Source organism: Peromyscus eremicus, chromosome 8a (genome assembly GCF_949786415.1).
Source record: "Peromyscus eremicus chromosome 8a, PerEre_H2_v1, whole genome shotgun sequence".
In the NCBI taxonomy this organism is placed as follows: domain Eukaryota; kingdom Metazoa; phylum Chordata; class Mammalia; order Rodentia; family Cricetidae; genus Peromyscus; species Peromyscus eremicus.
The window spans coordinates 82110543-82126930 of NC_081423.1; the positions used below are offsets into that span (position 1 = coordinate 82110543).

The following is a 16388-nucleotide window of genomic DNA, read 5'->3' on the forward strand; positions in this document are numbered from 1 at the left end:
GGATACTTTTCTGGGTACTCCCTGGCTGGGTGGGTTAGCGTCTTATTAATGCTTCCTGTGTGTCCTTGTTATTGCTCATCTCCAGGCCTCCTTGCATACCATCCCTGAAGAGGATTTCTCACAGCTAAAATGAAGTATTATGTCCAAACTCATCACATCTTCACTGTGTTAGGGGAAGGTCTCAGTATCACCCAGTGGGAATGAAAGTTCTGGGTCTTTCATTAGCCTTCCTTAGCCTTCTCTGACTTGACCCTGCTGGGGAGTCCAATAGCCTTTATGGCCTGGAAAAGATGGAAGCCTGGATTTTCTATTTGTCCTTTCCTTGTGGGCATGGTGATAGACAAAATGATCTTTTATCCCCTTGGCATTTGTTTGGGTTGAGTGGCTAGTATCTAAAGGTTTTATATCTTCTAGGTGGTCCCTTTCTGGTTCTTTATCCAGAGAGCTCAAGTTCTTCTTGAGACATCGTTTTCTGGTTTATACTTATTGATGTTACTGGGATGTTGATCCCCCCAGTTCCTGCTTTGGGATAGAAGAGGCAAGAAGGAAATCTGGGGGTCCCACCTCAAAGTCATTCTCTGAGCCTCTAATTTCCACATGGTTTGGCTTCTTCTGCTTTTCAGGGTATTATATTTGTTTCCTGTATAATCACAGGGCTTCACAGAACTAGGTGATAAGATCCTATTGTTAAAGACACTAAGACACTTTGCTCACAGGTCATAGAGAAATCCTGTTGGTACTGACCAAAAACTTTACCCCCACTGGTTAGCTTGCATATCTACGGCTATTATTTTGCTAAATGAATATGTTATCAACCTGCCCTCTAAATTCACATCTCTATACTCGTAGATTAATGCTGCAATCAGACCCCATCAGAGAAGCTTCTTTATGCAGTGTGTAGTGGTTAACACAGAAACTCACAACTAGTCAAGTGCAGTGAATACTTGTCAGTGGGATGGTCAGTCACAAATGAGACATCTACAACATGCTCTTGCCCCTGAGGCTCAGGGACTATCGTGAAAGAGGGGGTAGAAAGATGGTAAGAGCCGGAGGTCCAGGAGCGAACAGTGTTTTCTGAGCGTGAAAGGACTGCTGCACTCGTGAACTTGAATTAGCTGTGGATGCCAGTCAACACTTCACCATGGAGTGAGGAGGGATGCACAGTTTTCCACCCCTAGCTGAGGAGCTATGGACGGCTGATGGCTTCTTGAGGAGGGAGAGTCAGTTTTCTTTAAGGGTGTGGTCCTTGGTAGGTAGACTATGCTCTGGTAGATGGCCGCACACCCGTGAATATACACACAGCACCAACTGGACTAAGTGGGTTAAAAAAAAATAGAGGACATCAAGGTGGGAAGGGCCTGCATGGAGTTGGGGGGATGTATATGATCAAATTCATGTACAAAATTCTCAAAGAATAAAATATTACATTAAAAGAATTCTGGGGATTTCTCTCAGGAGGAAGAAGAAAGACATGAAGATGTATGTGACCTTTCTGGAAGTTTCTCCCCCCTCCCCACTTTCTTGAAGCACAGTCTTTTTCTATAGACTTGAAGTCCACTATGGGCTCCCTACTCTACAGCCTTGGAGCTCACTATGGACACCAGATTTAGGTTCATACTACACAAACCTGGTCTTGAATTGAAGCAATTTTGCCTCTTTTTTTCTCCTCTGATAGCTAAGATTACAGATGTGAGTGACTACATCTGGATTTACTTTGCTTTTTAAATGTATGAGAATAATGATTTTTATAACCTAGGTGTGTCTTATGATATGTTAAGCAACCCAGCCACTAAAATGATGGACACAGAAAAGTGTTTTCTTCTAAATTAGCATTAAAATGCATAGATAACATAAGGGGGAAATTACATAACTGTGTGACGTGTTAAGCATAATTAGCACTATGTGGAAAAAACCAATTATAAGAAGAAAACTGGAAGTCCAGACTAAATATTGACCATTCGTGGGGTGGAATTGTGAATATTTTTTCTTTTAATATGCAAAAGTTAAAATAGGAGAACATTGTACATTTAGAACTAAAAGTAAAAGAAATGTTATTGTGGTGGTATTGTGTTCCCCCAAATATTGTGCACTCTAATAAACTTATCTGGGGTCAGAGACAGAACAGCCACTAGATACAAAGGCTAGAAAATGGTGGCACTCACACCTTTAATCCTAGCACTCCAGAGGTAGAACTTCACGTGTTCAAGGATACAGCCAAGCATGGTGACACACCCCTTTAATCCCAGAAAGCGAGGCTTTAATTCCAGGGAGTGAGGCAGAAAGCAGAGAGATATATAAGGCATGAGGACCAGAAACTAGAGGCATTTGGGTGGTTAAGCATTTGGCTGGTTAAGCTTTCAGGCTTCTAGCAGCACAGTTCAGCTGAGAGCCATTCGGATATGAGGACACAGAAGCTTCCAGTCTGAGGAAACAAGATCAGCTGAGAAGTTGGCCAGGTGAGGTTAGCTGTGGCTTGTTCTGTCTCTCTGACCACCCAGCATTTCACCCCAATACCTGGCCTGGATTTGTTTTTATTAATAAGAAATTTTAAGATTCATGCTATATGTTATTTTATTTCTGAGAAAGACATACAAACATCTTTTTAGATAGGCATCGCTTCTCATGGATTGTCTAGTCTATTCAGATATGCAACATTTCTCATGGATTATCTAATCTAATTGAAGACTGAAGATATTTTCAGTCTGGATTTATGCAAATTCAGACTATAGTCATGGGCTTAGACCAATTTTCTTCTGTTAAGAGGCCATTATAACCAATGGCAATTAGGCACTAGCCTATATTTACCATCCTAAAGAAATGAAACATGTGTTATTTGGAGATTAACAAGAATGCTTTATGGGCTTCCAGAATACCACAAGCCTGCTTAAGGCAGAAGACATGACCAACAGACCCAGGACGCTGAGTGAAGATTTTCAGGCTCTGTAAGCTGGGTGGATCCATGTTTTTGCCTTGGGTGTGCCTGGTTGAGGTTCTGAGTCCCAGACGGATCTGTGTATCCACACTGAGTCCCAGCTGGTTGAGGTTGGACTTCTTTCTTGAGCACCAACGCCAAATCTCGATCCACCTTGCTGGAGATTTAACATTCATGCACAGCAGTTTTCAACTGTACAAATCACATAGGCTGAACACGGTTCACACGTGCTGTTTGATGTGGGTGCTGCAGAACATGGATTGCAGGGGAGTCTGGGGAAAACCAATGCAAACTAAGTTTAGCTAGAGGATTTTGGTAGCATGCCATCTCAGCAACATCTCAGGAACATTAGAAATTGCCTTAGAATTGTGCTCGAGAGAGGCCTGGCATTTGGCCCTAGCCTGTGCCATCTTTGGCCCCAGAACAGCCATAACTTCCACCTGCAGCACTGCTTCCTGTTCACTGCAGCAGGGATTGCTGCTCGACTCCTTCTCTTCAGTCTGTCAAATGTTACATCATGTACCCTCCCGATCTCCTCTTGTGGAAATGTGGTCTATGAAAATCATGCTGTTTCAGAACGTGAGGATATTTTAGAACATTTCCACTATCAGAGATTTAGCCTCAGCTTTTTCTTTTTACACTCACTACTGTGTGTGTGTGTGTGTGTGTGTGTGTGTGTGTGTGTGTGTGTGTGTGTAGGTCAGAGGACAGCCTATAGAGTCAGTCAGTTCTCTTTTTCCACCATGTAGGTTCCAGGGATCGACTCCAGGTTGCTAGGCTCCACAGTAAGACCCTTTACCCACTGTGGTACTTTGAGTGAGAAATGTCCCCTGTAGGTTCAGGTATTTAAACATTTGGCTCCCTATCGTCTTGACGTTCTGGGGAGGTTGTGTGGCTCTGCTGGAGGAAGTACAGTCACTGGGGGCGGGCTTTGAGAGTGTATAGCCTTGCCCCACTACGGTTCACTCTCCCTGCTTGTGTTTACAGTAGAGAATATGATCTCTAAAGTTCCTGCTTCTGCTGTCAGGCCTGATGTTTGCTGCCGTTCTGCCCGCCACGACAGACTCCTACCCATTGGCAACTGTTAGCCAAAATAAACTCTCTTCCTTAAGTTGTCTTTGGTCACAGAAACGGAGACGTAATTAAAACACCCACTGAGCCACCTAGCCAGGCCTTTCCTCCACTTTTTAAAAAAGAAAGACCCCCCAAACCTATTAGTGGGGGGTTGACCTCAGGTCTTGAGGAAGCAGGATTCTCCCCCTCCCCCGGACTCTGGGGACTGTGGAACTGTGGAACTTGCCTGCAGTCCTCTTTCTCCAACAGGCCCCGGTACGTGTTGATCTCACACTCCAGCCGGGCCCGGACGTCCAGCAGCACCTGGTACTCCTGGTTCTGACGCTCCAGGTCACAGCGGATCTCAGCCAGCTGGTGCTCCACACTGTCAATTAGGCACTGCATCTGAGTCAGCTGTGTGCTGTACTGGGCCTCAGTTTCTGCCATAGTACACTCCAGAGATTCTGTCTGCAAGAGGAAGACCTTCTCAGAAGGACCCTGTGACAGCCCCTTTGCTGTGCCCCTTTCCTGCTCTGAGACTTTAGGCAAGTTACTTAGCTTCTCTGAGCCTCCGTTTTATCCTATAGTCAATGGAGAATGCAAAGTACCTATGTCATGGGGAGGCTGGGAGGGCGAAATGAGTAGACATATGGGGAGCACTTGGTACTGTGCCTGGAAAAAATTCAAGGCCTTTAAATGTGTCACCTCTATCCTTGTGACAACTGTTCCCTAGGACTTATTTGTGTAGCTTAAGGAGGGCTGACAGCATTTGGGAACTCTGAGTTTGAGCACCCAGTAGGTAAGAGCAGTGCAGTGTTATTGCAGTGACAGAAGATTGGGGGTTCAACCACCTGGATTCCGTTTCCACTGAGAACTGCAGAGCAGTCTGGAACTCACTTCCTTTGACTCCAGCTTTTCCCCACTTGTTCAAGGAGGCTAGTGAAGGTATCCGCCATAGATTAAACTGTGACTCTCTAGATGAATGCTCAGGTGTGGTTCATCTGGGTACACTCCTTGGACCCCACCCAACAGTGCATGCTGTGGTGCCGGATGGGACCTGGTGTATGTGACTTTTACTGCATGGTGTGCTGTTGTTGCTTGGGTGGGGAGGGGTGTGGTAATGTGCAGATCTCAGTTATAGTATGAACACTTGAAAAACCATTTTTTTGTGTGTGTCTTACAGATTTGAAGGTGAAACTGGAAAATTGCCCATTGATCAAAAGAAATTAAAATCTGTTAAGCTGAAGTGCCTTTGGCTCAGCTGTTCCTGTCACACTGTGTTCTGAGACTTTTTTTTGTTTTTAGTGGGTGGTATTGGGAACATACTTAGGCCTAGGAGGACTAAAGACACAGCCTGATGAGACCAAGAAATCTGTTGACCTGTCACTTTGCTACCAATATGGACTATTAATGTATGTGGAGAAAGGCAGGGATATGCCACCCTGGCTAGTGGGATGCTCAGTTCTGCTCCACGAACTGTGAGCATCTCTCTGGACTTCTGTCAAAAAGTGTAGCCTCTCCAGGTATGTTGCTGACAAGGGATGACACTGTCCCACGCACCAGGGTTTGCTGCGCCTGGAGCTCAATTTCCAGAGCGTTGGCGGTGCGCTTCAGCTCCAGCATCTCAGTCTGGCATCCCTGCAGCTCATGCGCACTGGACATCTGCTGCTGGTTCAGCTCTTCTGTCTGAAACACAGGCCGCAGTTAGAGAGCTCAGGCAAGGCTTCCTTCCCGGAAGCCCGCCCTTTCCGGTGGGCACCGACCTGAGCAGTGAACCACTCCTCCGCATCCCTGCGGTTATTGGCCAGCACCCTCTCATACTGACATCGCATCTCATCCAGAACCTTGTTGAGGTCCACAGTGGGGGCGGTGTCCAGTTCCACGCTGAGCCGATCTCCAAGCTGCTCACGAAGCAGGTTGACCTCCTGTGAGTGGAAATGGAGTAAAAGAATGTCAGAGTGGTGTGTGTGTGTGTGTGTGTGTGTGTGTGTGTGTGTGTGTGTGTGTGTATGTGTTGTGTATGAAATGTCAATTTGATAAAAAAAAATAGCCTCCTATTTTGTTTTTTTGGCATGGGGGGTAAAAGTCTGGGGTTTTGATTCAGATTCTCTTGGTTGAATCTTTTTTTTTATTACTTCCGTTTAAGAAAGGTTTTAAAAATTTACATGTATGTATGTCTGTTGCCACATGGAGCTGGAGTTATGGGCAGTTGTGAGCTCCCTGAAATGGTGCTGGGAAATGATCTTGGGTCCTCTGGAAGAGCAATAAGCACTCTTAACCTCTGAGGCATTTCTCCATCCCCTCTTTCTGTTAGTTTCAAGTGTCTCAGTTTCTGCACCTGCAAAATGGCTATAATGTTGTACCCTTTCCCAGAGGGTTATTGTGAGACAGGGAAGAGTTAAATTTATAAAATTCCTGATACCATGCTAAGGTATCTGGAATTGGTAGCTATTATTACCATCAAAATATGCAAAGAATAAATTTTTGTTTTACTTTGTTACGTAACTCTGCTTTTTATTCTTAACAGTTTATGATAGAGACAAGAATATCAATGCACGATATCTGAAAATATTACTCCTATATTGCCTGACTATTTACCTTTTTTTGGAAGGAGAGACACAGCCTGTTTACCAGCTTAATTTTCTTGTTGTACAGTAGGGCTACGGAGAAAGCCATTAGTGGAGTTCATTTTCCAACCAAGCAATGGCAGGCCAGAGAGTGGCCTCACCCCCTGGCGCTGCTGAGGGTGATGTCACATAATGACACATACTGTATGTCACATCTACCTTGGGAGACACTGGGGTGCTCAGGGCTCGCCATAGGCATGCCTTTGGTTTTGTTCCAGCTTAGTCAGTGGGTGTCCTGGTTCAGTTCAGACCTATGAAATCTCTCCATAGAACTTCCTTTCCCTATAGTCCTTGGCACAGTGGCCACTTTGCTTACCTCTTCATGGCCTTTCTTAAGGCAAATGAGATCATCTTTCAGAGACTCCACATGGGCCTCCAAATCTGATTTGCACAGGGTCAGTTCACCCAGGATCCCACGAAGGCCACTGATGTCATTCTCCACCAGCTGGCGAAGAGACAGTTCACTCTCATACCTTCAGAGCAAGAGAAAGAGGAGGGGGGCTTACTTGGCTAAACACTGACCAAAGTGCTGGGGTAGAGGGGTGAGTGACATGTGGCCTCCGGGGAGCCACATACCACAATTTCCCTTGCATCCCAAATGATGGTGACTTTAAGTTTCACACATTCTCAGTTTAAAAAAAGAGAAAAAAAATCTCATACAGAGAATATTTTCTGTCTCATTGGAAGCCATTATTATTATTTTCAAATTAAATTTAAAATTTAACATGCAAATTGTATACATAAAATACAGAGTGGTTTAAAAATAAATACAGTTTGACTTACTTTGACCTAAAATCATCAGCAGCCAATTTGCAGTTGTCCACCTGTACGGCAAGTCTAGAATTCTCTGCCTTCGTGCACAGGATCTAAGAGGTAAGTCATCATGTAATCAACAGCTCTTTGGAAGAAACCTACACATCTGTTTTAACAGCCATGCCATTCATTAGCTTATGGAAGTCTTTGCAAGTTAGCATAACATCGCTTTCAATGTGGGTTTCCTATTAACTATCCCAGGAAGAAAACAAAAAACCATGCAGTGCCAATTCAGAAACAAAACACAAAATACAGAAATCAAGAGAGGTTCTCTTTCTTAAAAAAAAAAAAAAAAGATTTTATCTTGTTTTTCCAATTATATGTGTGAGTGTGTGTATGTGTGTGTGTGTGTGATTGTGTATATGTATGTGTGTGTGTGATTGTGTGTGTAGACTTGTGCATTGCCTTTAGGCAGTCAGAAGAGGGTGTCAGCTCCTCAGGAGATGGAATTATAGGTGGTTGTGAGCTGCCGTACGTGGGTGTTGGGAACTGAACTCAGGTTCCTTGTGAGCAGCACAATGCTGCTATCCACTGCCGAGCTGTCTCTTCAGCTCAAGGTTTCCTTTCTAAGTGACACAAGGCAAGGCCTTTCGCAGTCATCATTGGCAGTCGAGCTTTGTTAGTTTCCTCTGTCGCTAGTATTTATTAGAGTTGGGTCTCTGTCTGTGGTCATAGAAATTCATCAATTAGAAAAAGAAGAGATGGCTTTGACAGTAGAGCCTTTGCAGTGCAAGCAGGAGGTCCTGGGTTCAGTCCTGCAGAACTCATGTAAAGAAAGCTAAGTACAGCGGTGTGTGCCTGTTAACCCTTGTACGAGGAGGTGGAGGCAGTTGTATCCCTGGGATACAACTCTAGCCAGCCAGTCAGTCAAATCAGTGAGCTCCATCTCCCTTGAGAGACTCTGTCTCAAAAAACAAGGTGGGGAGTGGAAGACACTTGCCATTAACCTCAGGCCTCTCCTGCATGTACATACATTCCCTCCACTCGTGTACATACATCCACTTCCCCGCCAACCTCACGTGTATGCACACACACACACACACACACACACACACACACACACACACACACACGGAAAACGACCACCAGGTGAACTAAAATAGATGGTGTTCACTATCTGTTTGATAAAGAACATAAATATGTAATGATACACACAGAACAGATTTGAGATGTCATGATTCAGCTTCTCCCTCTCTGTAGAGGACAAAGTCTACAGAGAGATGACATTTCTAGAGTCATTCAATAGTTAGTGCTGACCCTGAGACAGATTTCTTGTCATCTATGGCCCTCTTTTTCTGGCAGCATATTAGCTCTTGGAATCCCTCCTTCTTTGGTTTTACATCAACAAAGCAACCTGATCTAGGGTAACTATGACCGAAATCAGAACTGGGAAGCACAGAACATTAGGGAATGAGACAAACAACCTTTTGTTGGAGTTCTTCAATGGTGTCGAAGTAACGCTGATAATCTGGGCACACCAATGGGGCGTCGGGCTCGCATTGCTCTCGGATCCTGCATTCCAGTTCCGCATTGTTCTCCTCCAGGCTTCTCACCCTCTCCAGGTAGCTGGCCAGTCTGTCATTCAGGAACTGCATCGTCTCCTTCTCATTACTGTTGAACGCCCCTTCCTCACACCATGCACAGCTCCCCACCAGGCACGGACTGTTACAACCGCCAGCGAAGTAGCAGGGGGAGAGGTGAGTCCTGCAGAGGAAGCTGGGGGTCTGACATCTGGATGTGGCGCAGGTGCTGGGAAGGCAAGTCGGGTCGGTGGGACAGGGTGAGACAGCTGCGCAGCCTGACGCCTCTGCACGGGGCTCAGAAGAGCAGCACCCAGGGGAACCGTCGGAAGCCATCTTCTGAGAAGGAATGAACAGACTGGATGCAGTAGTGCCGAGGTCTCGTCTCCAAACGTCTCCTTCCCTTCTGAGACCTTTATATCGCCCCTCAAATGGTTGTTTACAGGCCGCACTAGTGTTTCCTCTAGCACCGCGGGTGCCAGTTTTCCTACAAACATCTCATTAGTGTTGCTTATTTACCGAGGAAGTTTTATGCCTCGTAAAAGAAGGATAACTTCAGGTTACTATATCAGGACTAACGCCATTTCCACATGCTGCTTGGATAAAATTCTTAATTTAGCAAATGGTCATAGGAAACATTATCCTTTTGAAAGAATAAGGAACCCAAGAGAAAATTTGAGCCATCAGTAATTATGGGTAGAGCTCATTAGAGATACAGAAAGTAATATTTCCATAGGTTTTGATTTTGAAAATTGATTGCTCTTGTCTATTTTAAAAACGGACACCACAGCTCATTAAATTGCAGGTATTTGCTTGTGCTACCAACCACCGTGATTAGCAATCTTGAAGGGCTTTTGTGTGTGTGTGTGTGTGTGTGTGTGTGTGTGTGTGTGCTTGAAGCAAGTGCTTACATATTAAAAAAATGATATACTGAGTGTAAAGCATGTGTGTTCATTTTATAGAACAATGAGAGTAAGTTATGCCCTTGTGAGCCAAAATATAAACTGGTTGTCAAGATCTGAATTGTGATCTTTGGTTATCGAAAACTTTTGATCGCTAGCCAAGTACTAATCGTGCCCAACTCTGCTTAGGTTTTGAGATTGGATCTGCTCAGAGTGGATGGTCATGCACATAAGCTTCGCCTTTTGTGTTTCCATTTTAGAGTCTTTATGCTTTTTTAAAAAAAGCTGTTATTATTTATTTATTTTGGTGTTGGGGCTCAAACATAAGGTATTGTTTATACTACATATATGATATACCCCAAATTACAACCCCAGTCCTTACCTATATTTCTAAGGACAGTGGAGATAAAAATTGCAATGAAGATTTGGGAAACTTCATTGATTGTACTTAGAAGTAGAGCAAGGAAGCCATAAAAAGCTAACAAGAGTCTCTTGTTTATTTAGGAAAGTCTCAATTTCATGAAAATTAAAAATATTGGAACTTAGAGGATGTGATTATGTTTCAAACAGCAGTTCCATTGAGTCTAAACCTCTGGTACTGAACCAATTGGATGTGGATTTGAGACAGAACTTTGTGTTTGTTCTAGGACTTCACCTCTACTATAAAGCACAATTTTATGTTTCTTTACTTTAACTGTGGTTCACTTTCAAAAGTACACAGAGAAAATTTCTTCCAGAGTCAGTAAGAGTCCATCTCCTGAGTGTGTGTGTGTGTGTGTGTGTGTGTGTGTGTGTGTATGTGTGTGATATGTGTCTATGTGGAAGCCAGAGGTTAATTTTGGGTGTCTTAAATTGCTCTTTACTTTATTATTATTCTTTTTGAGACAGGGTCTCACTATATAGCTCTAGCTGACCTGGAACTCACTATGCTATGTAGACCAGGCTGAACCTGTCATTGGAATGATATGATTAAAGGCATGTGCCCCTTTTTGAGACAAGGTCTCTCACTGAACGTGGAGCTCACTCGTTCAGGTAGGCTGGATGACCAGTGAGCTCTAGGGATCTTCTTGCCTTCCTGCTCCCTCCTCGAACACTGGGATTACAGATGTACTATTGTGTCCAGCTTTCATGCTGGGAATTTGAACTCAAAACCTCAGGCCTGTGCAGCAAACTCTTTGCTGATCCAGTCATCTCCCTAGTTCCTGTAAGACTCTTTATAAGGGAAAGAAAATCCATCAATCTGGGAAAGTGAGAATTTTCACAATCTTAAACACAGTTGTTCCCTCCCTTTTGAGCATTACTTCCTAGGTAACTGCCAATGGAAATAAAATAATAAAAATCAGGAGAATGAGCTAGTGTGTAAGATAATATCCTATGATTCTTTATTCACGAGTTATTTGAATCCTTGTGTTATATATTCTTAGAGTAGTTCGTGGTGTACTGATACTATTCTGTAAAGGATATGATGCAGAGGGTTCAAAAGCACACTTGAAAAGATAAATGCCTAAAATAAAACCACACTCCAGGAGTAAACTGATAAATAAATGGAATAAATAGGTATAAGATATTATGGTCGATTATTGTATATACAAGTAAACAAATTTAGTAAAATAACAGCCTTAGATAATTTACACTGTAATTTGAACTGTTATAGATTCTTATATGTTGATACAAATGTAAACTATTTTATACTCCTGTTTAAGGTAATTTGTATATTGATACAAATACAGAACTATATTTGTTATAATGTACGTATATTTCTACTCTTATTTGAAATATTTGTATATTGATGCAAATGTAAATTTATATCTGTCATACTTTATGTATGTTCTACTTCTGTTTAAGATATTCTGTATATTGATATATATTTAAGATTATTGTCATATTGTATATTACACTATATATTCCTACCTCTGTTATAAATATCTTGTGTATTGTCACAATTTTGAAGTCATTGTTCTTTACCATACATTTGCTTATAGACTGTTTACCTTGTTTACATGAAACCTTAGTCCTTAGGTTATTTCAGTAGATAAGACCTATAGCTTTATAGTCACCTATGCTTGTCATCTCTATAGTTACGTTAGTTAGGTTATCCAGATTTACAGATACATAGGTCAGATGGACAGGTAATCTTCAAACACTTCATAGACCTAGAGAATATGACATTTAAATAACTTAAAATTCTGTTAACGTGAAAGACACAATTGCTCCTGGCTGCACCAATTTGATCCCGACAAAATGTTGGGCTTCTAAGACATTTCCATTTGGAAGTTTGTCTTCTTGGCACAAAATGTCCTACTGGGCAAAGAACTGCCCTTGCCTCGACTGCTGACAGTATGAATACTGTCCTTTCTGGACAAACGGGACACACACACACAAACACCAACCACGGTACTCTGCCAAGACAGGGTAAGATGGTCTTTCAAAATTCCTACTTCTAAAAATGGTCTGTCAGATACTCTAGGCCTGTAGCCAATTTAAATACACCAACAATGCTGAGAAACATTAGATGACTGTCCAGGCTGCCAGCTGTCTCAGTCTACTCTTGCAAGATTTCTGAAAGTTGCTTACATCCATCTACCATTTCTCAGATACCATTATATTCCTTCTCAGGTCTTTGATAAGATTAAAAACTAACAGTTATAGTTACAACTTTATATATATATATAATATCTTAAATAGAACATATTAAGCATTAAATTCAGGTTCTTTAGGATAGGATACCTTTTGGAATGATCTTTGTAACATGCCATTTATCTATGCTCTAGACTTCTTTGGATTTTAGTATATGTTTCTTGCTTGATATTGTTCACATTGGTTGTAGTTCCATCTTATCTAGGTCATTATCCCTCATTATTCCTAGACAATATTTGATAACCATTCCTTTATATATAGTCTTATATTAGGTTAGAACCTTCTTGTTTAGACAAAAAGGGGAAGATGTAGTGGGTGGGTAGCCATTCCAACTTTGATCTGGAAGTTCCAACCCCCAATGAGGCTTCGGTAACTGTCACGCCTACAAGGCAGGGCCAAAGGAGGACCCTGAAGACCAGAGATCCAGATGGGTCAGCTCTCTGTTCCTGGACCCTGGACAGTGGAGGTTGACCGAGCAGAGCTCCAGAGAACACTGCTGGACTGCGATACACCTTCCCCTGACCCTGCGACCTACCTATCCCTTCATTTGTAAGTTACGCCACTAATAAACTTTCCTTTTAACTATGTGGAGTGGCCTTAATAATTTCACCAATAAATAACATGCAAAATAGCTTTGAAGAGAAACTCTATTGACTACTGGTCATCTAGCATAGGCCTTGGTAATTTTTTAAACATAATACTATGAAGCAGGGTGTGGTGATGCATGGCCGGAATCCCAGCACTTGGGAAGCTGAGGCAGGGGGATTAGAAGTTTGAGGATGGTCTGGAACACATATCAAGAACCCTCTCTAAAAAACCACCTCCAAAAGAGTGTTATAATTTTAAATTATATTATGTTATTATTTAAATTAACTCTAAAAAAAAAACAAGGACTATTTCCTTTGCCTTGAACTAAGTCCTGATTGGAGAGTTTTGGCTGCTGGTTATTGTATCTGAAGGGCATGGGTATTCATTTTGGTCTTGATTAGACAGGCAGTTTTGTATAATAATGAATAGCTGTACTCTGAGAATGTGGAAAGGGGCCAGGACACACATTTGAACCTTATAACCATCAGAAGAAGAGACCATTGGGAACAGAGGGAAACAAATAGACATCATGAAAGTTCACAATGGCAAACGTGGTTGTTCCGTGTATGATGTGCTCTTGTTTTAGGACACCCATTGACTCCTGCTGCCAGAGTCACTTTTTTGAAAATCCATTTTTATTCCTCACTGATACAATCCAGACTGTCTACCTTGGCAAACAGGATCTTCCTTCCCTGCTTGATGGCTCCTTTGCTGCCTTCCACTCTTCTCACACACCCAAGCTCCAGCCACTCTACAAGTTCACAGCATTGGTTCTCCTGCCTGTTCTTTTGTGGCTCAACTTTCATGTTAAAAACTAAGGGAAATTGCTGTGGATGATTGATTGGTAAATAAAACACTGATTGGCCAGTAGCCAGGCAGGAAGTATAGGCGGGGCTAGCAGAGAGGAGAATTGGGAGGAGTGGGAGGAGACACCAGCCTGCCGTCCAGGGACACGGAACACGTGGCAACATATAGATTAACAGAAATGGGCTGAGTTTAAGTGTAAGAGCTAGACAATGGTAGGCCTGAGCTAATGGCCAGGCAGTTTAAATAATATAAGCATCTGTGTGTTTATTTTATAAGTGGGCTACATGACTGCCGGGGATTGGTGGGATCTGGAGAGAAACTCTCTAGCTACAGGAAATGCCATCCAGCTGCCTCAGGCTGGGATATCCCTATCAGACTCCTCACGCCAAGGCTCAGGGAGCCTTATGGAAGGGAGAAGCAGGAAGACTGCAGGAGCCAGAGGTGGTAAATGATCACAAGGAGACAGTGTTGACAGGACACAGCAGGGCAATTGCATGAGGAAATCAGTGGCTGGGACATCCTGCATAAGACGCATGCAAGCTCAAGTCAGACCAAATCTGAGCATGGAGGAGAGAGGTGAGCACGAAGCCCCACCCTAGCTGAGGAGCTACTGGGAGCTGCTGGGGGAGGGAGAGTCAGTTTTCTTTAGGAGTGTTGTTCCTGATAGGTTGACCACATTCCAGGGGAAGGCCACATTTCTGAGGGTATATGGGCGGCACAACTTGGACTTGATGGGTTTAAAAAAAGAGGAGAGGGACACAAAATTGGGTGACCAGGAAAGGGAGTATAGATTATGGGAGGAGGGGATGAATATGATCAAAATACCTCATCTGAAATTCTCAAGAAAAGTAAAAAAAAACACACACAAATTCATACGTGGGCCAGCTCTCCCGCTCTTAAGACATCAAGGCCAGTTCTCCCACATGCCTCAGGCACTGATGGGAGGTAGGGAGAAGACATCTCTCCCCAACCCATGCTCCCACGCTACAGATGGGTAATAGAGACAGCTCTCCCATGCCCACAAATTCGGGGCTGGCTCACCCATGCCTCCGCCAATGGGGTTGGCTCTTTGTGCTGCCCACAAGAGGTGCAGGATCTGCTTTCCCAAGTGTTGCAGCTGGTGGTGGGCAGGGGCAGCTCTCCCACCCTCTGACCTCAGGGCCAGCTCTCCCACCTGCCTCAGACACGATGGGTGGGGGTGGGGTAGGGAGGTGGGAGGGTGAGGTGTTTGTGGCATCTCTCTCCCACTCATGCCATCACATGACAGATGAGTAATGGGGACAGTTCTCTCTTTCTCACATCAGGGCTGGCTCACCCACACCTCTGCCAATGGGGTTGGCTCTATTGTGTGCCCACATGAGGTGCAGGGCCTGCTGACAGAATCTCTTTTAAGACATACTATGTCTTATCTCTGGTCCTTAGCATATAACAGACCATTAATAAGTTTGCTAAAGACAAATCTATTTACTAATAGGGACTTGTGTTTTGATACATAATTCTTTACAAAAATCAATATTGAAGACAAGGAAAATGGGAGGATAGAAGACTACTGGCCTGGTGGCCATATTGTCATATGACTGGTTAGATGTACATTTAGGTGTAACACTCTCTTCACTAACTGTATTTTCTTTTTCTAGGAATGGAACCCCTATTTGGGTCTTAACTTGTTTTCACCATAAAATGAGAAAATAATACCTGTGTTTTTTACTGAGTGGTTATCAACCAATAAACACCAAAATGTGTTTTACTTTATAAAATTTAGTACTGCTAAATGATACATCTTGGTTCCCAATGGCTGCATAATTGTTAACATGTTCACTTCCTTCCTTCAAGTTAATTTGTTAAGAAAATGTTATATATGGCTGGGTGCAGGTTTGACAAAGCTAAGCAGCCATCACCCTGGTAGAGACATTAACATTTCCCCATCACACTGGAATATTATTTTGTGTCCTTTTCACTTGACTCCAAAGGTAAACATTACAGTGATTCCTGCTACTGTGGATTACTGTTCTGTATTCTTGAATTTTATGCGTAAAGTCACACAGTGTTCATAATTTTGTGTCTGGTTTTCTTCAGTTAGCACTCTGTCTTTCAGTTCTCTGATGCTGCATCAGTATCTTATAGAATTTAAAAGGTTCATTTTGTAATTTTGATTTTTTTTGTCTTTTCTGTGGGTGTATGCTATTTCCCATTTGATGCTATTATAAATAAAACTTCTAAAGCATTCATGTGCAAATGTTTTTGTGGATGCATTTTTTTCTTCTCTTGGGTCAATAGTAAAGTAGAATTGTTGAGCTGTGAGTAAGTATATATTTCCTTATTTCTTTTTATAAGAAGCTATCAGAGACTGGAGAGATGTGCAGCAGTTAAGAGCACTTTGTGCTCTTGCAGAGGACCTGAGTTTGTTTCCTAGCACCCATGTCAGGCAGCTCACAACTACCTGTTACTCTAGTTCTGGAGGGTCTGACACCCTCTTCTGGCATCTGTAGGCATCATGTATACATACCCA

General features: G+C 42.9%; 1 protein-coding gene across 2 annotated transcripts; it reads right to left on the bottom strand.

Moving 5' to 3' along the window:
- Positions 1 to 2553: 2553 nt before the first annotated feature.
- On the bottom strand, positions 2554 to 9281 carry Krt40 (keratin 40). 2 transcript variants are annotated; one of them, XM_059269689.1, is made up of 7 exons: positions 8850 to 9281; positions 7396 to 7478; positions 6929 to 7085; positions 5749 to 5910; positions 5546 to 5671; positions 4233 to 4453; positions 2554 to 3204 (listed from the first exon to the last, which is right to left on the bottom strand). In XM_059269689.1, exons 1-7 carry the CDS (start codon positions 9279 to 9281, stop codon positions 3105 to 3107), a joined length of 1281 nt encoding a protein of 426 aa, XP_059125672.1. In that variant the 3' UTR covers positions 2554 to 3104. The 2 variants fall into 2 exon arrangements, with proteins under 2 accessions (XP_059125672.1, XP_059125673.1); XM_059269690.1 differs by lacking the exons at positions 6929 to 7085; positions 7396 to 7478.
- Positions 9282 to 16388: the final 7107 nt, after the last annotated feature.